The sequence below is a fragment of the Humulus lupulus genome, chromosome 8 (assembly GCF_963169125.1).
Source record: "Humulus lupulus chromosome 8, drHumLupu1.1, whole genome shotgun sequence".
NCBI lineage: Eukaryota > Viridiplantae > Streptophyta > Magnoliopsida > Rosales > Cannabaceae > Humulus > Humulus lupulus.
Window position 1 is genome coordinate 117,311,616 of NC_084800.1, and position 23,021 is coordinate 117,334,636.

The 23,021-nt window shown below is 33.2% G+C and overlaps 4 protein-coding genes across 8 annotated transcripts; 3 read left to right on the forward strand and 1 right to left on the reverse strand.

Moving 5' to 3' along the window:
* Window positions 1-283: 283 nt before the first annotated feature.
* LOC133794038 (L10-interacting MYB domain-containing protein-like) lies at window positions 284-2,604 on the forward strand. The gene is made up of 3 exons (XM_062231217.1): window positions 284-344; window positions 1,414-1,761; window positions 1,853-2,604. The coding sequence occupies exons 2-3, from the start codon at window positions 1,414-1,416 to the stop codon at window positions 2,435-2,437; spliced, it is 933 nt and encodes a 310-aa protein (XP_062087201.1). The 5' UTR covers window positions 284-344; the 3' UTR covers window positions 2,438-2,604.
* Window positions 2,605-2,692: 88 nt separating this feature from the next.
* On the forward strand, window positions 2,693-4,027 carry LOC133795983 (uncharacterized). The gene is made up of 3 exons (XM_062233465.1): window positions 2,693-3,182; window positions 3,286-3,423; window positions 3,576-4,027. Exons 1-3 carry the CDS (start codon window positions 2,693-2,695, stop codon window positions 4,025-4,027), a joined length of 1,080 nt encoding a protein of 359 aa, XP_062089449.1.
* A 1,594-nt stretch (window positions 4,028-5,621) lies between these two features.
* LOC133798362 (uncharacterized) lies at window positions 5,622-9,468 on the forward strand. Of its 5 annotated transcripts, XR_009875835.1 has the most exons (9): window positions 5,622-6,217; window positions 6,375-6,551; window positions 6,658-6,807; window positions 7,146-7,247; window positions 7,328-7,398; window positions 7,520-7,587; window positions 7,952-8,060; window positions 8,188-8,276; window positions 9,013-9,150. XR_009875835.1 is itself a non-coding variant. In XM_062236614.1 (7 exons), exons 1-7 carry the CDS (start codon window positions 5,999-6,001, stop codon window positions 8,005-8,007), a joined length of 843 nt encoding a protein of 280 aa, XP_062092598.1. In that variant the 5' UTR covers window positions 5,623-5,998; the 3' UTR covers window positions 8,008-9,468. The 5 variants fall into 5 exon arrangements, 2 of the variants coding, with proteins under 2 accessions (XP_062092598.1, XP_062092597.1); XR_009875833.1 differs by having other exon boundaries at window positions 8,188-9,468; XR_009875834.1 differs by lacking the exon at window positions 8,188-8,276 and having other exon boundaries at window positions 9,013-9,151.
* A 332-nt stretch (window positions 9,469-9,800) lies between these two features.
* LOC133798360 (protein DA1-related 2) lies at window positions 9,801-14,380 on the reverse strand. The gene is made up of 12 exons (XM_062236612.1): window positions 14,201-14,380; window positions 13,842-14,008; window positions 12,858-12,948; window positions 12,559-12,757; window positions 12,067-12,187; window positions 11,801-11,884; window positions 11,572-11,691; window positions 11,271-11,483; window positions 11,117-11,179; window positions 10,895-11,010; window positions 10,393-10,451; window positions 9,801-10,314 (listed from the first exon to the last, which is right to left on the reverse strand). Exons 1-12 carry the CDS (start codon window positions 14,244-14,246, stop codon window positions 10,001-10,003), a joined length of 1,593 nt encoding a protein of 530 aa, XP_062092596.1. The 5' UTR covers window positions 14,247-14,380; the 3' UTR covers window positions 9,801-10,000.
* Window positions 14,381-23,021: the final 8,641 nt, after the last annotated feature.

Below are 23,021 nucleotides of genomic sequence, written 5' to 3' on the forward strand. Positions count from 1 at the left end.
GTTTGGAATGGCTTTTTGAAAAACCCAAAGCACTTTTTAAAAAAGCTATTGACTAAAAAGTGTTTGGTAAAATAAAAAAAATAGCTTTTTTAGGAATTTAGGTTAAAATTATAGCTTTTTATCAAAGTTGGCCCACACCAACTTTGGGATTTTAGCTTATACGGGAAGCTGAAATTGTGGTTTAATGATATTTTTTTTGGACCAAAATACCCTCATTTAAATTAGAATTATTAGGTCTTCTTTTTCAATCGTTAAATCTTCTTCACCTTGCTTCACCATTTCTTCTTCCTTCTTCCTCACGGACTACACTTCTCTGTCAAAAACTCCAGCACAATCAAGTCAAGGTATTTCTCTAACTTTTTTTTTAATACTATATTAAACACAGATTTATTAAAGGGCATTTTATATATATATATATATTTGTACAGTGGTTTGATTATTGTTTCTATGATACTGGGTTATTCGATCTTTTTCATACCAGTATATTTGTGTGTATATATATATATATATATGGGTTGGACTTGTTTAATGGTTTATTTTGATGCATTTCCTTTTTTGTTTCTAATGGATATATAGAGTGCATTTGGTTTTTTTTTGTTTCTAATGGATATATAGAGTACGACGCAGAGGAGATAGATTTTTTTTGTTTCTAATGGATATATAGAGTAGGACGCAGAGGAGAGAGAGAGAGAGAATTAAAGTCGTATATAGAATTATATTCAATACTGAGAGAATTAAAGTCATATGTAGAGTTGAATATTCAACACTGACTGAAAAAGGAGCCTTTGTGATTGACCAAGAAAAATACAGAGTGATGGGTGCCAATAGAGTACGACACAGAGAGAGAGTACACAACCTTTTTTTTTTTAATCTTTTTTCTAAATAAACTTTAATAATAAAGAATAAGAATTACCATGAAAGAATAGATATGCTTTTTTAATACAAAAACTAGATTAGATTTCTATCTTTTTGTTTTGAGTGAAATAAACAATATAAAGGAGATATATTTTGTCTAACAATATCTATAATTAAAATAATTTCATTTATGGTTGTCTGCTCTCTCAGCCGAGAAGTGGACATTAAAAATACAATTTTTACATTCAAAGATGAATCATTTATGGTTGCCATATACATAACAAAAATATCTTTTTAGTTCTTTTATTTTTACTTAATTTTCTCACTTCAAAAGTTGATTTATAGTAACCTTTTTACATGTATATGAATGTACATATGTGTGTGTTTTATCTTCTCCCAAGGGATTCTTTAAGAATAGTCTTGAAGTTGGATATGTTGAACTTTAGTTGAATTATTTAGTTTTACATAGATGGTAGTGATTGATAAGAGTTGTTGCGTATATGGATACATCATTTTACTTTTGTATTTTTTTTATACTTATCATTTCACTTTTATTAGATGGAAAATGAAAATAATATTTGCACCAAGAGTGACGTACCAAGAAGTAAAGCAATATGGAATTCAGAGAGTTTGAATTTTTTCTTAGACTTCTGTATCAAAGAGGTTGATGATGGGCATCGTCCTACTACTTATTTAGATAAAGTTGGATATGTAAACTTGATTACAAATATGAAGAAAGCAACTGGAAGAGATTACACTAGACCACAATTGAAAAATAAGTGGGATGGATTAAAAAATGAATGGAAGCTTTGGAAGCAACTCAAGGGAAAAGAAACTGGCTTAGGATGGAATATAAAAAAGAATACAATTGATGCAACTGAAGATTGGTGGAATAGTAAATTACAGGTACATTATAATCTTGTTAAATATTTATATGAAACTAAAAGACTTTTTTTTTTCATAAATGTTACATTTAATTAACAAATTTTTTTTGTAGAGTCATCCCGATGCTGCAAAGTTTCGCATTCGGGGAATTGAACCAGAGGTAGAGGAAAAATTAGATAGGATTTTCATGAACACTGTTGCTACAGGAGAGTATGTTTGGACACCTTCATCTGGAATAATTCCATCTGAGTCTGAAAAACCTTTTAACAATATTGAAACCTTACATGAACAACTTGAGAGTAGTGACGATGATCTAGAGATGCCTAATACTGATAGATTTCTTAGAGAGAAAAATAACAAGAGATTAGCCGAGCCACTTGAGAAACAAAATAAAGCAATGAAACATGGAAAAGGAAAAATGAAGAAGACAGGGCCTTTAATGATATTTGAACAAATTGGTCGCCTTGCTGATGCTGTGGAGACAAGGAGTAGAAATATTGAAACAGCTAGAAAGGAGAATAGTATTACCGAAGTTATGAAAATTTTAAATTCTTTGCCTGGAATTGAGAAAGGGAGCAGCTTGTATTTATTTGCAACTCGCTTGTTTATCATGAAAGAGAAGAGAGAGATGTTTGCTTCATTGGAAGAACCTGAGTTGATGCTTACTTGGCTCAAGAATGAGCATACTCTGGGATAATTATAATACTATGACTTATAGTAGTAGTAGTATTTATTTTCTAAACTTTGTGTTATGACGTTAGTATATGTTTATTATGTTATTTCTTTACAGACTTTTTTTTTAAATTGCTCTCAAGACTTGGTGTTGTCACTATTTAATATAAATATGCTTTATTATGTTTTTCACTTGCATTTGTTATGAAGAATTTATGGCTATTTGGCATGTATTTTATATACTCTTTAATATACACAGGTTTATTTTAAATTAGAAATAATGGCAGACACAGATGAGGAGATTGAGTTACAATCGGCGTCTATAACTACATACTTTGTTCAACATTATTATACAACATATATTGAAAAGACACCTTGTATGAATTCTTCTCAAACTGGTCATATGTGGTTGATGGAAATATTAAAAGGAAATGAAAGTAGATGTTATAGCATGTTTAGGATGGAGAAAGATGTTTTCATTAAATTATGCGATGAATTGGAAGCTAATTATGGATTTAAGGGTTCAAAGAGAATGTGTGCTCTTGAGATATTAGGCATGTTTTTATTTACATTAGGTCACGGTGCTGGAAACCGATTAACACAAGAGCGATTCCAACACTCAGGCGAGACAGTTAGTCGATATTTCAACAAGGTTTTAGATGTTTTATGTCATATGAGTGTAGATGTATTAAAACCACCAGACCCAGAATTTAAAGATGTTCCTGAAGAGATATTGAAAGATTCTAGATATATGCCTCATTTTAAGGTAAGTCATACTTTAAAATTATACAATTTTTTAATAATTTTTTTTCTAACTAGAGTATATTTTTATAATCTTGTATTTTTTTTTCTAAAACTGTATTGGCGCAATAGACGGTGTACATGTGAATGCTGTAATTCCACCTGAAGATCAAGTACCATTTGTTGGTAGAAAAGGGATACCAACTCAGAATGTCATGGCAATATGTAATTTTGATATGCAATTTATATATGCATATGCTGGGTGGGAAGGTTTTGCTCATGATACAAGAATTTTCTATACAACTTTACGTGATTCAACTTCAAATTTTCCAAAACCTCCCCAAGGTTGTCATCTAAACACATTTACAAAATATTAAAGTCTTTATAATTTTGTAATTATATTTTTATATTTTATTTGACAGGAAAATATTATTTAGTGGATGCGGAATACCCACAAATTACAGGTTTTTTAGGACCATATAAAGGCCAAAGATACTATCTACCACAATTTCAACGAGGTAGCAAACCTATTGGTTATAAAGAGGTATTCAACCAGACACATTCTTCTCTTCGAAGTGTTATTGAAAGAACTTTTGGAGTATGGAAGAAAAGATGGAAAATATTAAGAGATATGCCTAGTTATCCATATCAGAAGCAAGTGAAAATAGTGATTGCATCAATGACCTTGCATAATTACATTCGAAGGCATGCAAAACGTGATCGACATTTTGAGAAAATTAGAGATAATCCATATTATTGTGTAGAAGATCAAACTAATATTGAAGATGAAGATGAGACAGTTAGAGCTTCAAATTTAAATGAAATGGACAATACTAGAGATCTGATTGCTGCAAGTTTAATGGGATATAATTAAACTATATTCTTATCTATTTTATTTTATTTAAGTTTTGTATTTTGTCGTATCAAATTGACTAAATTTAAATTATTTGTTATGATCAAAATTTATAATAATTTAAAAATAGACAATATTTATGTTGATTTTTTATTTTTTAAAATTTAATTAATCATTTTATTATACGCATATATTAAAAGAATTAAATATTATAAAAAATCATTATTATTTTTAATAAAATAAAAAATAATTATAAATATGTTAATATGTATAAATTTATTCAAACAAAATTAGTTAAATACATATGATACCTATTTTGGTCATTCTGTATTTAACAGCTATCTAATAATCTAGTTTACCAAACACTTATATACAACTTTTCCAACTCACAGTATTTCTAAAGTTATAATTTACCAAACACTCAACAGCTTTTTCTCGCAGCACAGCTACAGCTGCTTTTTCCCACAGCACAGCTATACCAAACTGGCCCTTTATAGTTTAGTACTTTTTATGTAAATTTTTACATTTATGTCTTGTAAATTTTACAATTTACTACATTTTATTTATATTTTGATATTCATGCACATTCTAAAACGAAATTTTTGGGTGCAGCAGTGCTGTTGTTGGTCCTTATTCCAAAAATAATCATCACTCTTGGTAAGAGCACTCCCAACTGGTGAGCCATATTACCAAAAATTGAAAAAACAGCTAAAACTAAGAAGAAGAGGTATACATTGGATGATTCATTTTACAAATATTTTTAGATACATCTACAGTAAAAAGCTATATCTAATGTATACTATTCATCCTTCAACACAATATTTTATTAATTTTTCACTTCTCTCTCTTTTCTTAATCTTTCCAAAAATATTATATTTAAATATTTTCAATAAATACTCTCAAGATATACTTTGATAATAATACATTTCTTATTTGTAATTTTTTTTAGATTTATTGATATTTTAGTTTATCCTATAAATTAGGATAAATTTATATTATAATATAATTACGTGATATTATATATGAGTAGATATTGTAAATATTAAAATATATAAGAATATTATTGATACTTATAGAAAATATTTAAAATGAATAAAAATGTTTAAAAATATAATATTTAAATTATATAGAAAAAAAAATTTCATATATAATATAATGTAAAACTTAAAAATAGAAGTATAATATGATGTAAAACTTAAAAATAAAATAAAAAAATATATATTTTGGAAAAACATTTTAAAAGATGTGTTAGAAGAGCAGTCAGCGCTACCAGTACTCCTCCTGACTCCTGTGATGGCGCTACAACATGGTGAACCTTACCTTATTAAAATATAAAGTTTAATAAGAAAAATTGCGAAACCTGACTTCGCCGTTTTCCAACGTTGTTTGCACGTGGCAACATCAGAAAGGACTCTCTTGACCGACTTAACGATAAAATCTCACAACTGGCATCCGCGCACACACCAACTCTATTCCACGAATATTCCAAAACTATTATTGTGATATCCCGTAACTGGATTCTATTTCTGTGTATCCGCTCCTATATTAAACAATATAAGGCCTCATATATAAATTGCCACGTAACCACATGTTACCAATCAAGAATATGGTACTAAAATTTACGATTGCACTCTAAGAAGAATTTGGCTAGGGCTCCGACTATTGTAGGACCGAGGGCGTCGAAGCCGAACTATTTACCGCTTTTTTACTTTGAGTTGCACTGGAACGACGTCGTTTGTGGAAATACCTCTGCTTTAAAGGAACGCAATAACAGAGAAACCGAAGACTGTTGCTTTGGGAATGAGGGAGGTTTAGAGGTTGAAGAAGAGGAAGAAGAATAGTTTCGGAGTTTGAGTTGAGGAGTCTTCTTCCTGAGGGTTTCGTCATATTTGTATTGGTTATTTGAGGTTTCTGAAATTTCTGACTCCGTGACGTTTTCACTGGTTTTAGAAAGAGGGAGAGTGGGGGGGAGGTTTAGATTCTTGATTAACTATGCAGACGGAGGCTAGAGTGGGGATGGTGGTCGAAGGTCAGAGAGCTTTGAATACTGTCCATGGAAGCGTGGCGGTGCCACAGTCAAAGCCGCCACCGCCGCAGTCGCTCCAGCTGTCTCAGATCAGTACCCTATCTCAGCTTCTCGCCGGAGGCGTAGCCGGAGCATTAAGTAAGACCTGTACGGCCCCGCTTGCTAGACTTACTATTCTCTTTCAGGTTCGGCTTATTTATTTGTTTTGATGGAATTTTAATGTTTAATTAACATCATATATATGTATATCTATATATGTTTGGGGGGAAAGAATAGTTGTTTTGATTATTATCAATCAAAATTGTGAATTTTATGTGAATGTCGTAATAATTAATAATACAGGTGCAAGGTATGCACTCTGATGTTGCTACATTGAGCAAGGCAAGCATATGGCGTGAGGCTTCACGAATCGTTGGTGAAGAAGGATTTCGAGCTTTCTGGAAGGGAAATCTAGTTACAATAGCTCATCGTCTTCCGTATTCTTCAGCTAACTTTTATGCGTATGAACACTACAAAAAGGTTTGGAGAAAACAGTGTATCTTGCCTTTTTTTGTTTCCTCTCAAATTTAGTTGCCCATTTTAGCTGGTTTTGATTTTGTTTCCCTTTTTTTGTTTATTGGTGCAGTTACTACAAATGATTCCAGGACTAGAAAATCATAGGGAAAATATGAGTACGAACCTCTGTGTACATTTTGTAGGTGGTGGCATGGCAGGAATAACAGCAGCCACAGCCACATATCCATTGGATCTTGTGAGAACACGCCTAGCTGCCCAGGTAATAAATTTGGTTTGCATTGAATCATTGTTTTCCTTTACCATTTTTCGGTACTAATTCCCTTTTTGTTGGGCGGAAAAGATGGGTTGACAAAATATTTGGAAATTTAGTACCAATCAATTAGGTCCAGTGATCAGACGCATGGTTTCTTCCTGCGAGGTCTAGGTTGGATTCTTTATGGGACTTATTTTCTGTCTCCCAAAGATTGTAGAATTTGCTAGGCTTCTGCAGGAGGACTTTATAATTACTTGAAAAATTAGTTTGTCGTTGCTTTTAATTCATTGTGTTTTGTATGTTTATTCGCATCTTGCTTGAAAACTTGGTTTTGAAACTTGCAGACAAATATGATCTATTATAGAGGTATTGGGCATGCTTTGCGAACTATTACGTGCGAGGAGGGAATTTTGGGACTATATAAAGGACTTGGAGCAACTCTCTTGGTATGCTTGGAAGTATTTTCAGTTTATTTGTGCTACTTATCTTTTAGTGCGTATCTGATTGCTGTTCTGTATTAATGCAGGGTGTTGGCCCCAACATAGCTCTAAGCTTTTCAGTGTACGAGAGTTTGAGATCTCATTGGCAGTTGCATAGGTAGGCAGATATTGATTTAGTGTTTCTGGGGTGTTAATACGACTTTTCCTGGTTGTCTTTTGTAATATTCTTTTTCTTATGTTCAATGCTAATATCTTTACAATTCCGTTTTTAACTGCAGGCCTCATGATTCTCCTGTCCTAGTTAGTTTGGCTTGCGGCAGTCTTTCAGGAATTGCATCATCGACAGGTGAGTGATTGATTGTAAACCAGCTTGATTGATATATACTTTGAAGCTTTAATGGAAATTTTTAATTGTACAGTAGCTTTTATTCTTAGACTTCATGTTAGTACCAAATTTCCCTTGGTAGGTGTTTTTTATTTTTCTGTGCGTAGTTCTCTCTATTTTTTGTCTTGTTTCTTTGGGTAAAATTTGTTTTAGTTAATGATGACCTTTCTTTGTTGTTAATTTTTAGACTAGCCTCAAACAAGTGCATCCAAACCCACTGCTAAGTGCAAATGAGATTTTGGTTGGATTACTTTTATTTTCATAATTAGACATTTTGTAATAGATAAGTAATACCTATAGCTGTCTACTATGCTTTTGCTTGCAGAGAAACAAGGTGTGGTGCAGGCTCTGCACCAATTATCTAACCAGATTGACCCCTAGAACCTGAGACCAGACTGGAGTGGTTTTTTTTAATCTGGCATTTGAAAGTTTTAGTAAGAATGACGATAAGAAATTGTTTTTTCTTTTCTTTTGTCAATCATCCAACTTTATGTTATATAAAGATCTTTACTTGGATTAACCTCATCTTTCCACATTTTATTCAATGACGTGTCTCCCAAGCCTTGCAGTGGGTTCCTTTATTGGGGGGCACTACTTTCAGGTGAACCTATGTTATCTCAATTATCAATGTGAGAGGTGTCCTCTTTGAGGTATGCTTCTCACTTGGCGTTCCTTTTCCAATGACTTCAAGTGTATTGGATTTTGCAAGCCTCGCCACCGCTTATGGGAGTACTCTGTTCAATGATCTGCTAATATATAGATTACACACAACACAATCAAAATGTCATAATAAAAATTGCTGAATCTAATTTTAATCAAGTGGTTCTTTTGCAAGTGTTGGATATTGTGCAGTAGAGAACAAAACTTTCATGCTGATCTCAATCCTGGTCACTAGTAGCTTTGAGATAGCTGAGTATGGCTTTGTAGTGTTGTGTTTAGTGTTCACATAGGTCCTAATTTTGACAATCTCTGGTTTAACTTCGTTTTTGTGACTACTAATCTGTAGAACCAAGACTCTAGTATGATAGTATCCTCTTTTGACATGGCAGCATGTTACTGACACTGTAGCCTAAAACATGACCCACACCTCCTGTTTTCTCACCTATAGGCTGCTTTCATGCACTGAATTTTTGTTGCACGATGATATCAAATGTTCTGTATGATGTCTTTCTAGTCTAATGGTGTGATGCTGGCTGTATGTATATTAAGAAGCATTTGTTTTTTAGATTTTTATTATAATGGATTTTTCTTTTCCTATTTCCTTACCTTGAGAATTGGAAAGGTCATTCCTAACCTTCTCAAATCAAGTGCATTGGAAGAGTCCCATTTGGCTGCACTAGAATATCTACAGGTCATTTTATTTTGTTCTTTACTACAACTGTGCAGCAACTTTCCCATTGGATCTTGTTAGAAGAAGAAAACAGTTAGAGGGAGCAGGTGGTCGAGCTCGTGTCTACACAACAGGCCTTCTAGGTACATTTAAACACATTTATAGGACTGAAGGTCTGCGTGGCCTGTACCGGGGAATTCTGCCAGAATACTACAAGGTGGTGCCTGGTGTTGGAATTTGTTTTATGACTTACGAGACCCTGAAGATGCTCTTAGCAGATGCTGACGATAATCTATAGTAGCTGATAATAACACTGGGAACTGCAACTAAGGTGGGGAGACTATTGGAACTGACTGTTTTGTAACAACAGAGCTCATTTTCTTTTTCTGGATTCTCATAGTAGTTAATCTTAATATCGTGACACTACCGTGAGAATTACATTTTTCCATGTATAGATTTCATATTTCATATTACAAATTATAAGTTTATGGCAGCATACTTGTTCTCCATGATTCCCGATCTTTCCTATTTGCATTTTAGTTTCAATCGGAGATGGTTTATCGTCTTTACCATATAAAACAGGACAGGGAAGCCTGGGTTGGAATTGTTCAATTTGAAGGCTGGAGGTTGTGTTTACTCCAAGTATCTTGTAGTGATATACCATTTGATGCGTTATTCGAAGTTTCTTATTACACGGCATGTATATTTTTTTGTGTATGTACATGTATGTGCGAGTTGCACTTTCCAAATCCCACCTCTTATTGAATTAACGTCATAATATCATGTTCAATGACATTTCAAAATAAAGAATCAAACGAAGGTAATTTCTGTTTCTAGATCAATAAAAATAACATTATGAATCTTTATTAGATTGAGGGACTCATTTCTTAGCTTGTATCCTTGCAGGACCCCATGAAATTAGAAGGGGTGCTGCTTGAAGCTTTAGTAGGCAGCTTAATTTTTTTTTAGGGGAGAAAAAGAATATCTCCAATGGGCATGTAAGGCAACTAACAGAGATAAAGAGAGAATGATTCGAAATTCTCATTACAAGGGGAAAGTTCCCGTGAGATGAATGTGTTTCAGAGTAGGAGGTAAACCATACTTGTTGACTGCTGCATTTGCTGCCCTGAACCCTCCCCCATATGCTGGAGACGCATCGTGGGCAATTTGGTGCATGAAAAACTCTCCGAGTTTGCTTTCGGCGTTTGACTTTCCGCCTTTCTTAGATGAGGAGGAAGAAGAAGCTGTTGATGTTGAAGGCATGTTTCGAGACACTGGCATTACTTCCGATTCAAGCCACATGTGGGAAAGCACCTGACAGATACCTTCCTCTACTTCCGGATTAAGGTTACGAAAACCTGTATCATTTTAAGTTGAATGAGAAAAAAATACCCCTAAATGATGGATCGAAGAAAAGCTTGGTATATCCTTTTTACCTTTAAGGCGTAGCCAGCCATGCATCAACTCATGGGCAAGAATAGCACCAGTTAGTAATCTGCATCCAGAAAGGAATTTTAAACAAAAAAATAAAATAAAATAAAAATAAAATGAGAAAACTAATTACAAATATGTCTAGCATTGTAAATTTGAGTTTAAGGGCAGTTGTTTTTAGATCCAAAGTTTAAAAGGAAATTTTCCTGAACCTTTTGATCTCGACTTAATTTGAAAAGAATAACAGCCCTTTGAATCATATTTTTCGATTAACTGTTCCAACGCGCGAAAAACATTTTGCCTACAATATTCCTCCTAGCATCGTAGCAATCTATTTTGGCATATACGCTTATTCCTATATTTATAACAGCATAATTGGAGACTGTATTTTGTTATATGATAACCTACAAACTAAACAAAGAATCACAAAATTGCAAAATTATGAGACTAGATAAAACTACAAAAACAAGGATGACTGAAAATCTACAAGGAAATTTGGAAAGTCACCTTGGAAGACCATAGAGAACAAGAATAGCTGTTACTTCACATCTTCGAGTCAGCTTTTGAGGTTGAGTTCTCATTCCTATAAATTGGTGACCTCCGATTTTCGGCCTTCTGAGTATCTGATCATTCAGAACATAAAATAAACCATTGGTACCTTTTCTTTTCATCATTTGAGACATTATAAGGAAGAAAAACCAAATAGTACGTTATCTAATAATATCATACACTAGTGACAGTCTGCTCTTCAGAAAGGCATAAACCCCTTGTCTCAGGCATGTGATGTATACCCTGAAAATAAACAAAGCCCCCTATCAGTGATATATCCACAAACCAAAGAGATACTAAAGATCACATAAATGTATGGAGAAACATCACTTACGCCTTTCTCTCCAACTATTGCTTCATTAAGTGCGTGTCTTTCAACCAGAAGCATGGGGATTTGCTGATCTAGTTTCATGTTCAGTCCTTCGTAAAAGTCTCTGATGGCATGGTAAAGGGGCTGACAATCACCAGTATCCATAATAGCAGATTCCATGCACTCGAAGCATAAACTCCGTCCATCTCCCAATGAAATATATCTTGCATCCCAGGACTTCACGAGCGGAAAAAAATTAGGAGGAGGAAATTTGTACATAGCACAATTTGATTAGAAGATCAAATCTAGTGGCTTAGATTAGTACCTCTAAGCGCTCACAACTGCAGCAGCGAGCTGTGTCGTCATGTTCATGTGAAGGACAGTATTTTTGAGACCAAAAGGGGTGGCACCTATACTCAATTAAACCAGCTCGATTGGTCGGTATCTGAAATTTGTTAAAACAAAATAACTCACTGTCAATCTTAATCAAATGGAAGCAATCCAAGTTTTGATGATGAACAATTATAAATGAGCAAAAGTGAACTTTTTCTTACAAAGTGATGGCAGACATCACACTTGGGATGAGCCAGCTCTTTGAAGCAGGTCTTGTGATATGGATCTTTTCCTGACAGAGAGAACTTGGATCAAGAAAAAAACAACTGTAAGAGCTGGATTATTGATATAAGACTTGGCAACCTTATAATATGAAGTTCAAATGTAATAAAACTAGTTCAAGAACAAAATGAAAGTTGAAAATTAATAAAAAGAAAACATTAACATGAAAAGCTTAGGAGTTAGATGGCAGGGACCAAAAATGTACCTCATTCTCAGTTATTGGCTGTTCGCAAGAATGACAGCGGAAGCACGGAGGATGGTAGTACGTTCCCATGCATCCTAGATAATTTCCATAACGTATTTCACGTTTGCAGCCACCACATATTCTGTGAACGAGCCATTTATCAAAAAAAAAAAAGAAAAAAAATCTCACTACTTTGGACTCAAAATACACATCAAATGGGATTGAAGCAGAACAGAGCTATAAGGATTCAAATTCTCCTCTCCAAATCGTTTAAAGGTCCAAAGAAAATTAGCAAACCATAAGAAAATAACAACAAAGAATCTTCTTGGACTACTTATCTGAGATTAAAATGTATCACAAGAGAAGAGGCTTTGAAAGATCTTTTAAATAGATTACAATGTTCAACTAATACAGTTAAAAAGTAATGAACTCATTTTATATCTCAAGCTGCTTGTCATTAATCATTTGACACACAAAAATCATGCATTAATTGTTTGGATTGAGAAATCTTACTTGTATCCCCAAGGGTAATACTGCTGAGGGGGATGAGAAGGTGGGTGTGCAGGGACATACGGAGTGGGGTGTGAAGGAATATGTGGATGAGGATGTGGGTGTGGGTGTGGACGAGAACGCGGAGAAGAATATGGCGAAGCCAGACTATCGTGAAGTGCCCTGGCAAAATCTTCATCGTGGTCTCGCCGCCATCTACGCCCTGAGAGAGATTATAAAAAGAGTAGGCTGAATCTCAATATTATCCCTTGGGAACATACACAAACATATATGTTTACACACATAGATATCGAAAAACATACCTGTTGGTCTTCTCAAATCGTCAGCCAAAGATAGCGCAATTGCATGTTCCAACTCATCGCTCTCCTTCCGAGCTCTGGGGCGATGATCACCCTGATGAAACAAACCATAACAACTTAGTGACAATGTTGCCTATAGAGAAGAATTTACTTCTTTAATAAATTGGTGGTTTATGAAATCAAGAGAATGCATCAGAATACAGCACTGGCTTTCTTTATGTTGAAAGGTTCCAAGATGAATGCATTGTTCCACTATACAAGAGAGGGAAAATATCGTACACATACATTGTCGATGTTCTGTCTTAGACTTAAAATTACAACAGAGCTATATTGCTCTGCAACCAAAGTTTGAGGAACATTTGGTGCAAAACAATTATTGGAAGTATCAGTATCCGTACATAATAGAAATTATAATGTTTTTTTTAAAAAAAGGTGTTGAAGTGTCTTACACTTGACCAAACTACACATCAAAATTAAATATTTGTATGTATTACAAGACTATTAAAATATACAAGCCGCAAACAAACTTTCTTGATTAAACATTTAATATATCAGCGAAACACCGAATTTACATGCCCAAAAGTACATTAAAAAACAAACTAAATCTTTACTGTTTAAGATTAATACATTAATTTAACCGAAAATGCTCGTCATCGTATATTAATACAAATATGTTAAATTTTACATCTAATATTTGTATAAGTTGAGTTGATGAGCATCATAAATTTCAATGCGAAAAAAATATTAATTTATAATTCCAAATTAATTTATTCGGATAGGGAAGCTAATCATGTTATAAAATCGAAGATAAATTTCGTAATTGATTTATCAGCTGTTTAATGGAAGAGTTGCCATCGATGATTAATGTGTAATGGAAGTATAGAATAACATAAAGATGATAATGACTTATTCTAATAATTATACAAGTTCACACATAACGCAAGAATAATACGAAAAGAATAAATATAATTTAAAAAAAAATCTCACCAAGGATCTAATTGGTGCGCGCCAAGACATGTTTTCGTCGCCAATAAGCTGTGGATTATTGCCGCCGCCGCCGCTTCCTCCTCTTCTACTCGAACCGCCTTTGAAAAGCTTAGTGAGCCATTTCATAAAGCGGGATTTCCTCTCACCATAAGAAGAAACAATGTCCCCTGCAACCACAAACATTATAAAATCAGTTAAATCCAATCCAATTCAATCAAGAAGATTAATTTTTACAAAAACTTTTAGAAATAAAACTGTACAAATTTGATGTGGAACCGAACTATCTGAGGATCAAAATAATTAGAATATATGTGTGTGTATGTATATATATATAAATGTATGTATACATATATTCCTACCGTAAATGCAAGGCTGAGAGAGATGAGTGACTTCAGAAGAAGTCATGATATCGAACTATATAGGCTTCGCCGGAATAAGGAACCTAAAATTCGACAGTGACGCACAGAGAGAGAAAACAGAGAACAGAACCAGAGAAATGGAGAGAGAGAAAACAAATTTCAAGCAACGGCTTGAAAATAAAGGAGAAGAAGAACACGGCATTAGACATCGTTAATTTTATATTTGTTTATTTATTTGTTTATTTATTTTGTAAGGAAAGAAAGAGAATATATGAGAGAGAGAGAGAGGACAATGATTTTAGAGAGAGAAAGAGAAGAGAAGACAAGATTCTTGACTTGATAAAGCTATCTAGCAGAAGAGAAAGAGTGAGAGAAAGCGGGAATCTGCTGAGGCGGAGCACAATAAAGCAACGGTGGAGGACAACCCTACTCTTCTCTCTCTCTCTCTTTCAGAATCAGAAGACATCAAAACTTTTATGCCAAGTAGCGCTAACAAGATTTATAACAAAAGTTTTTTTTTTTCCTTTCGTGCACACTTAACTTCTGTTTTATTTTTATTTTTTGGCGCGTAAAAGAATTGTTCTTGCTTTCTGGTTTTGATGTTTCTTAACAAAAATGCGGCCGTTGTTATTTTGAAAAAGGGTTTGGGAATTCTCTCAATTTACAGATATGCCACGGAATTTCTCGTGGTGGTACAGTTGTCTGAAGGAGGACTGTTTGGGACGTTTCTTTTCTTTTCTTTCTATTTAGGTCGCTGACTTACAATTACGACTTTCCCAATCTAAGTCAAAATCACAAAGGACTTCATTCCCTGTGAATAATTGTCAAAAACAAATTAAACTTTTAAATTAGGGTAACGCTATTTGTGACCTTAGGTGGCTCCGATAATTCTTCAGCAATACTCTATTAATTATAAATTTAAATAATGTGATTTTCATATTAAATTACACAAATAATAATACACCACTTTCATATAGTATTGGACACTATCAATACTCTTAATATTTTTTTTTAAAATATGTTAAATTCAACTTGCTAAGAGGCACCACCAATGCTCAATACCACAAGAAAGTGGGTATCATTATTGATACATTCTAATACCGTATCCCACATATTTAAATTTAATAAGTATTATAAATTATCACTAATCAACTATATAGTATCAGCTTATATAGTGTTGAATACCTTAAAATACCAAATAGCAATACCACAACTCTCAAAAGTTATGTATCACGTAGCCAGATGTCAAAAAAATACTTTACAATATATATATATAAATATATTTATGTATGTCATAAGGCTTTTTGTTTACAAAGCATCTCATAAAGAATATAATAAGCTTGAGATTTCAATGTTTTTATGATTATTATTTTTTTTAAAAAATATTATGTCTGTGGTAAATTAATAAGAGTGAGGGTTTATATAAAATTGATGTTTATTAGAATAGGAAATGTTCCATTTACAATATTTAGAAGTTGCAAATTATATTCTAAATTCTTATGCTTTTAGGTTGTCAAACATGAAAGCAAAGGGTTATTAATTTTTATTTATTTATGCCATAGCTAGCTAGCTTTTCCATGGAATGAGATACGTTTTCATTCTTTTTGTTTAAATTTGGGCATGATTGTGACATTCTCTAATAAGGAGTTAGTAAAGGAAAATAGTACATCTCTCTAGTTGATCTTTTTGATCTCAAACACAGCTCAAAACAGATGCAGGAATCCACTTTTTATGTCATGAATGTGTACACACACACATATATATATATTCTCATGGGTTGTTCTGTCGTATTTTCTCTAAGTGGATTAAAATTCTCGGTTACCCAACAATTAATACAATGCAACGATTAACTAAATAAAATTGAGAAGCACTTTTAACAAAGAAGAAGCAATATTAATTTGTATTTCCTTTCTTTTGACATGTCCATTAGTTGTCAACATGATCCGTTATATATATTTATATATTATTTGCTTCACCTCTTTCATATAATTAAATTTCAATTTTTCATCTCTTTGTTAATAATATGGGAACCTCATAATTTACACTAAAAAATTACACTGTCTATATTTTTCAACATACAATATGTATGTGGCAACTGCACTACCAAACAAGCTTGGTTATTTGTTACTGGGGAGAAACCAGTTACATGATCAGGAAGTTCCGAGATCAAAAAGAATATATATATATTTAATTTTAAAAAACCAATTTAACAAACTGAATACTTTTTAATTTAAAATATAATTTTCAAAAATGGGAAATACTATATGTAATGTAGAGTACTTGGGCAGCTTCTCTTATATATAGATTGGAAACGATGTTGCTGTCTTAGACTTAACTTAATGATATGATAATAAATTAAAGTCAATGGACTTTTCAAAAGAATTAAAGTCAATGGAAGAATCTTATTATCTCCTTAAGAACAAAATACAAAATACCACATTAACTATATTGAATTTTTTTTTTCCAAGAGCTCTTTTTCCACCTTGGTAGCGAAATTCATGATCAAGACTTAAGCTTTAGCCTCTCCTTTGTCTTTTCATTTTTTATTCCGAGATGAGCAATTAGAACATGAATACAAAGGGGACCGAGTCGCCCAAGTGAAGCCATTTTTTCACGTGTTATATATGTGTATAGGTTTTCAATTTGATGTTACAAATGTGTTCTACTGTTATTATTTTTAATAATATTAATGTGATCCAGCTTAAGAAGTCCTACATTTGTTATTGTTTAAAGCTTTCTAAGCACACTACAAACCTTTAGTAAGCAAAAAGTCAGCTTCTATACAAATAATTTTAATTTCCCTATTTATAAAAGAATAAAGATAAATAGTCAAAAATGACAAAATAACAATAATGGGTCGTGCAAAATTTGTTGCCGACAGTCCAACTTGAATAAATTATCTAAACCAAACCGACAAAAATGCTACCCGAATAAACCAATAAAAATTAAAACTGCTTAATTATTATGTTGGATGGTTTGTAACTTATACAAACCCACCTAATATAATCCGAATAAATTGATTAATTTTTTTTTATTGATTCATACATATATATTACGTATATTATTACATATATTATATATAATATTAAATATTGTTTTTAAATTTTTAAAAATGAATTCATAATAATGTTTTAAAGTTTCAATTTAGAAATTTGTCAAAAAAAAGTTTCAATTTAAAATAAATGTTTGATAGATGTATGTTATACTTTTAGTTTATTGAATCTAAATATTTGAATTTTTTTTTAAAAGAACTTAAGATTGGTTTGGACGGGTTAACCCGACCAAACCGCTTAAAACATTAGACGTGTTAATTTTTTTTCTTAAATAGATGGGTTAGAGTTAGATTTTTGCAATCCAATTTTTACATTAACTTGATTAAAATATGTTATAATTCGACCAAATCCATCAATGAACACTTCTAGTTCTCATTTATTGAGGATAATTCACATTCAAATTTGATAAACTTATTTTTTTGAAGAAAAAATTACAAAGACCACGGAAAACAAAATAAGGAAAGGCCAGCAAGATAAATAAGAATGAGAGGCCATTGAGGGAAAACCCTCACTCTAGCTAGCTGAAGCTTTACTTTTTAATGCATATCTTGCGAAAAAATATGTTAAAGAATTGGTTGATTTTTGGATAAAATAGAAGCTAAGAGAACCCCAAAATAAAAAATCATCACTGTTCTCCTTGACTAGCTAATCCAAATCAACCTAGTTAGAAGACTTCCCATTTAACAAGTTGATTGCTACAAGACAATTAGAGGAAATAGAAAAGCTTTCAAAGTGCATATCCTTAGCTAGCTTTAAATCATGCTATATAGCAAGGAGCTCCACCGCCAAAAGGCTGAGAGACTGATTATTGCACTTACATTAACAAGCTCTAACTATAATTGTTCTATCTTTACCACACCTATAGTACACACATTTTCCTTCCTATTAACAGCAACATCTGTATTGATTAAAATACTGTCATCCGTTGGGGAATGCCAATAATCTTTCTTGACAATGGTGGTTGATCGACCTATCACGTGCTCAACTTTAAACTTCCACCTTTACGCTAGGTTCTACCCTTGCAAACAGTGTGTCTATTATTCAAAACAAATTGTTCCTCTACTCTCATCAATACAAGAAGATGGTCTTACTGCGACCACATCTACTGCAACAACACAGTTGTCGTCACATAAAATGTCCTAAAATGACCAAGTAAAAATATTTTTATTTTTTATTTAATTTATTCCCTATTGCAACGACATTTCGTCGCCATAGGTTCCAAAATTTGGCGCATATCTTTGGCGGGGAAATGAATTAACTATACCGACGACTAATTGACGCTTTAGAACTTGAAATTTTTTGCGGTATCTTTTCGAGGGAGTGTTGCTTACAGGCAAAAATATCTAACTCTATGGCGATGCCATAGAGAACGAAAATTTTAGCACCCACTCATGGTGGGATATTGGTTGCATCCTCCGAAAATCAAAAAGGTATTCATCGATGATATGTCGTTGCTATAGGTCGCAACAACACGTTGTCGCTATAGAAAAAATGGACATCATAGAGACGTGAGTTTCATTAACAAAAACGACACCGTATAGCTTTACAGGGACAGCATTGGGTGACAACTTTGTCTTCACAGTAGGGTCTTGTTGTGATATAATTTGATCAATAATGTGCAAGTGTACACAATCAACACGTAATATAATGATAAGTGAGTATCGTATCCACAGGGATTGAGTTAGCAACAAATTAGGTAAAATCAATACTTAACAACTTGGATAAAGCAAAATTAATTGGAATGATTTTTGAAATCCTAAACTAAAAATAAAATAAATTTAAAAATGCTTAAAATAATTACCATTAAGCAAGAAATAAGAGCGAAAATAGATTCACCAATGAAAAGTAGATTTGGATAACTAAATTCCCCTAAATCATTATTCTGCCCAAAATGCTACAACATTATTTTTAGCAAAACTTGCTAGAGTAACAAAAATTCTCAATAATTTCATAGGATTTTTCCAAATCATATGACTAAAGTTCCTCCTCCTAATTAAACATATTCCTATGCCAATTCAAATGTAAGAATACAAATATAAGTATAAATTTTCATGAGTTATGCAAGGCAAATAATATATCCCTATATTATTCACTAAATACAACCTAACAAATGCTAATATCTTGCATCAACCAAGTAATTTTCACTAAATCTAATATTTCCAGCATTAAATCTAGTTAATCAACTTGCCATTGATGGCCAAGCAACAACAAGAAATAGGCATTAAACACACTTGGATGAAAAAAGAGAGATTTAACTTAATAATGCATTAAAACTTCATAACTATGATTTAGGGCTCATTAGCAATCCAAGTCTCAAAAAGTTTATTAGCTCGTAACTAATTTAGTAAACACAAACCCAAATTCAAATCTATAATCCACGAGTTACAAAAATAGATATTCAACAATAGAAAATACAAAAGTTAGAGAGAAATAAGAACAAGAACAAATTCTCAAGAAGATGGGGAATAACTCCATGTTGTCCTTCTTTTCTTCTTCTTCATTCTCTTTTTCTTCTGTACTTTCTGCTATGGCAGCTCTAGAATTCTCCTTCTAAAATGGTGGCTGCCTACGCCTGCCTTTTATTTTCAACTTGGTCCTTATTAAATATGATAGGGCATATTTTACTTCTTTTTCCCTTTTAGAAAGCCCATATCCTTCTTTCCACTTTTAGGCCCACTCCTATTTGGTCCATCTCTCTCCTGACACAAGTATGCCATGTGGCACTTTTCCTACTACAAGCCAGCTATCCAAACCAATTTAAAATGACATTTTACAGCTGGGCTGTAATTGTCTACGCAGCTCCAGAATGTTGTAGCAATCTTTTTAGCAATTATGCATATTTCAGCATTTACCAATTTCTTTTTGCCATCTTTTCATCCCTTTTGCTTTCTTTACTAGTTTAGACTCATTTTACATAGAAAATGAAAGCAAATTAATTATTTAATTCTAAAATAGCTAAATACAAAACTCAACTCTAAAATTAAATTACACAAGACACAAAGATGAAAGTAATTAAAAATTCAACAACTAAATGCTCAATTCATCACTCTTTTCTTATAAAATCAAGTTTAAAAGTAGGATAAATAACTCTATATCCTAGAATTATCACATCCTCAAACTTAAGTAATTTCTCGTCCTCAAGTGATGAATCTAGAAAAAAAAAATACTAGAAAAACTAACTAACTACAAGACAACACAACAAAAAAAAAAAAAAACAAAATACACAACTACAAAGAGGAGAAGCTTACTTAGTATTTGGCTTAATAAGAGATATGCTCTCAGAAACTTTATTGAAAATGATGATGATGGAATGATGCCTCTTGTAAGTGCTTTCAACCAAATTCCTCAAATGCTAATGATGCTATCAAACCAAGAATCAAGTGTTTCTCCCTAAAGTGCATACATAGCTCTTCCCAAACATTCTCAATTCTCTCCCAAAGCAAACTAAACCTTGATCCTAAAGCCTAATAATTGCCTCCATAGGTTGACTTAACGATTCCCTCTCCACTAATGTAGACATACACTAAACCAAAGATCGAAAGGACTTTATTAAGTTTGTAATGTAAGGCTTAGGTGAGGGTGGTTAAAAGACGTCATATTAGGCTCAAGACACATTAAAAGCACCTTAATTTCCTAAGACCAAGTAAGAGCTCACCAACACTTTCCCAAAAGATTAACCCACAAAAATCAATGTTACTCTTGCCATTATCCTTTATTGCTAAATAGAAAGAAAGAAAGAAAATGACACATAATTTTTTTTTTAAGATCCTACACCCCCAAACTTGCTTTTAACTATATGTAGATAATTTTCAAACTCTTTTTATTTTTCTATTTTGTTTTTTTCTTCATTTTTTTCTAGGGGTTCACTCTTTGCACAAACACTATTTTTTTTTCACTTTTTTTTTTTTTCAATTATAAGCATATATACATGGAAAGAAAACATTAAGATGAGACACACACTCCCCCCAAACTTAATAATCAACATTGTGCCTAATGTTGAAAACAAGAAAGGAAAACAATGTAAGCACTCACCAAAAAACCACTCAACAAAGGCACACTCCTATCACCCTCCCTCATGATGCAACACTCAACATATATCCAAGAAAGACCAAGGTGCTCAAAGGGTATGGTAAACAGAAGTGTATATAGCTAGGCTAACATGTGGTAAAGAAAGAAAATGAGTTAACTAAGCTCAATGGGGCGACTAGGGATAAAAAGTATAACATGGGTGGCTTGAAAGGCTCAAATGGTCAAAAGATGGCCTAAATCATGTCATTGGATTAGTGTTGTCTAGGATTTCACCTCAAAGGAACCACTAAGCAGTTCTAGAAACTTAAGTTGTCTCAAAAGTCTAGCTAACTTTAAGGGTTCAAGAAATTATTGGTCAAGCTATGCACACAAAATGGGGGTCAACATTATCATCAAGATTTTTCAAACTCCATTAACACTTGAGTACTACGAGCCTATAACACTAAACAAAAGGCGAGGGGATGGATTTGTGACATGAATGCATTTTTTTTAGATTGTTCATCATCGAGCTCCAAGTAAAATACTACTAAAGTAAGCAATGTCCTCTCAAAGACAACAAAAACAACAAAAGAAAGACAATGACAAATTACATGACCAACACCACAACACAAACTCACAAAGCACAAACACAATACTAAATGACTGAAATTAACCAAGATAACCAAAATGACTAAACAACCACATCTCCACATTCAAGGGGGATGCATTTTTTATTGCACCTGCTCCATGACCAAAGACAAAATTAGAAACTATTAACAAAAACAATAGCACCAAACAGATCATCAACAAAGTCATAAATTAAGAAATCCATCCAAAACTTCAAACAAAAGCTAATCACAGACAGATAGAATCACAAAACAAATCAAAAGTAGAGAGTTGAGTTGAGAAATTCTCATTCAAAAAGATGGTGGTGGCTGAGCAAAAATCTGGAAAATTTGCAAGAGGATTCAATGAAATTCTCTAACCAAATTTGCAATAGTATGAGTTATCCAAGCCCCGAAATGATCTCTCATACCACCATCAATAAATTAGCTACATGAGAGGAAAGATAACAAATATTACCCAAAAGCACACTACTATTAGAAAAAATTACTTCAATGAACGACCCAAAATAGCTTGGTGAAGCACAAATAGTCAGCCAAATCTGGAATAGCCAATCAAGAGGTTGGCATGCTAAAAAATTTGGAGACCCAAATAGCAGTGGAAATATGGACATATTGCAAAATAATGGAGTAGTGAGAGTATTAAGTCTATGAGAAAGGACATTATTCTGAATCACAACAAAAAAGCAAGGTAACTCATTGAAATTTCCAAATCACAAAGGTCTCAAGTGATGAGCAACTTGAACTGTTAAGAGCGAAAATGCATTAGATAAGTTTCAGGGGTCGAGTTTAGACGGGAAAGGCTAGAGATGAAGAGATTTAGGCGCTGGGTTTTGGGTTGAACTTTGGAGCTTGAGTTACGACTTTGATGTTTGGAATGCTTTTGGGTTTTTCTCATATAAGGTTGAGCTCGACGGTTGGAATCGCGTATTGGGCTCTTGAATCTGGGGGAGTGAGGGTGGTGTGAGTGGGTTCGGCATGTTGGAGCTCTCGAATGCGCACACCTGGGCTGCGCAAGAGGGGGAAGCGACAACGACCTGGGGTAGGTCGATTTGGGGTACGCTTGGGCTCGCTCTTAGGGGCTTGGGTTGCTAGGAGCTTACGACTGGGCTGGGTTCTCTCGGATGGAAAGAACAG

Bases quoted from the DNA above. Each gene is read 5' to 3' on its own strand.
- LOC133794038 (XM_062231217.1), top strand. From the start codon at position 1,414: ATGGAAAATGAAAATAATATTTGCACCAAGAGTGACGTACCAAGAAGT. The intron at 1,762-1,852 runs GTACATTATAAT...TTTTTTTTGTAG, and splicing joins GGTGGAATAGTAAATTACAG to AGTCATCCCGATGCTGCAAA.
- LOC133795983 (XM_062233465.1), top strand. From the start codon at position 2,693: ATGGCAGACACAGATGAGGAGATTGAGTTACAATCGGCGTCTATAACT. The intron at 3,183-3,285 runs GTCATACTTTAA...TTGGCGCAATAG, and splicing joins TATGCCTCATTTTAAGGTAA to ACGGTGTACATGTGAATGCT. The intron at 3,424-3,575 runs GTTTTGCTCATG...TTTATTTGACAG, and splicing joins TGCATATGCTGGGTGGGAAG to GAAAATATTATTTAGTGGAT.
- LOC133798362 (XM_062236613.1), top strand. From the start codon at position 5,999: ATGCAGACGGAGGCTAGAGTGGGGATGGTGGTCGAAGGTCAGAGAGCT. The intron at 6,552-6,657 runs GTTTGGAGAAAA...TTATTGGTGCAG, and splicing joins CGTATGAACACTACAAAAAG to TTACTACAAATGATTCCAGG. The intron at 7,588-9,012 runs GTGAGTGATTGA...ACAACTGTGCAG, and splicing joins AGGAATTGCATCATCGACAG to CAACTTTCCCATTGGATCTT.
- LOC133798360 (XM_062236612.1), bottom strand. From the start codon at position 14,246: ATGACTTCTTCTGAAGTCACTCATCTCTCTCAGCCTTGCATTTACG. The intron at 11,885-12,066 runs GTACATTTTTGG...TCTTGATCCAAG, and splicing joins AGCCAATAACTGAGAATGAG to TTCTCTCTGTCAGGAAAAGA. The intron at 11,180-11,270 runs GTAAGTGATGTT...GTTTATTTTCAG, and splicing joins CAATAGTTGGAGAGAAAGGC to GGTATACATCACATGCCTGA.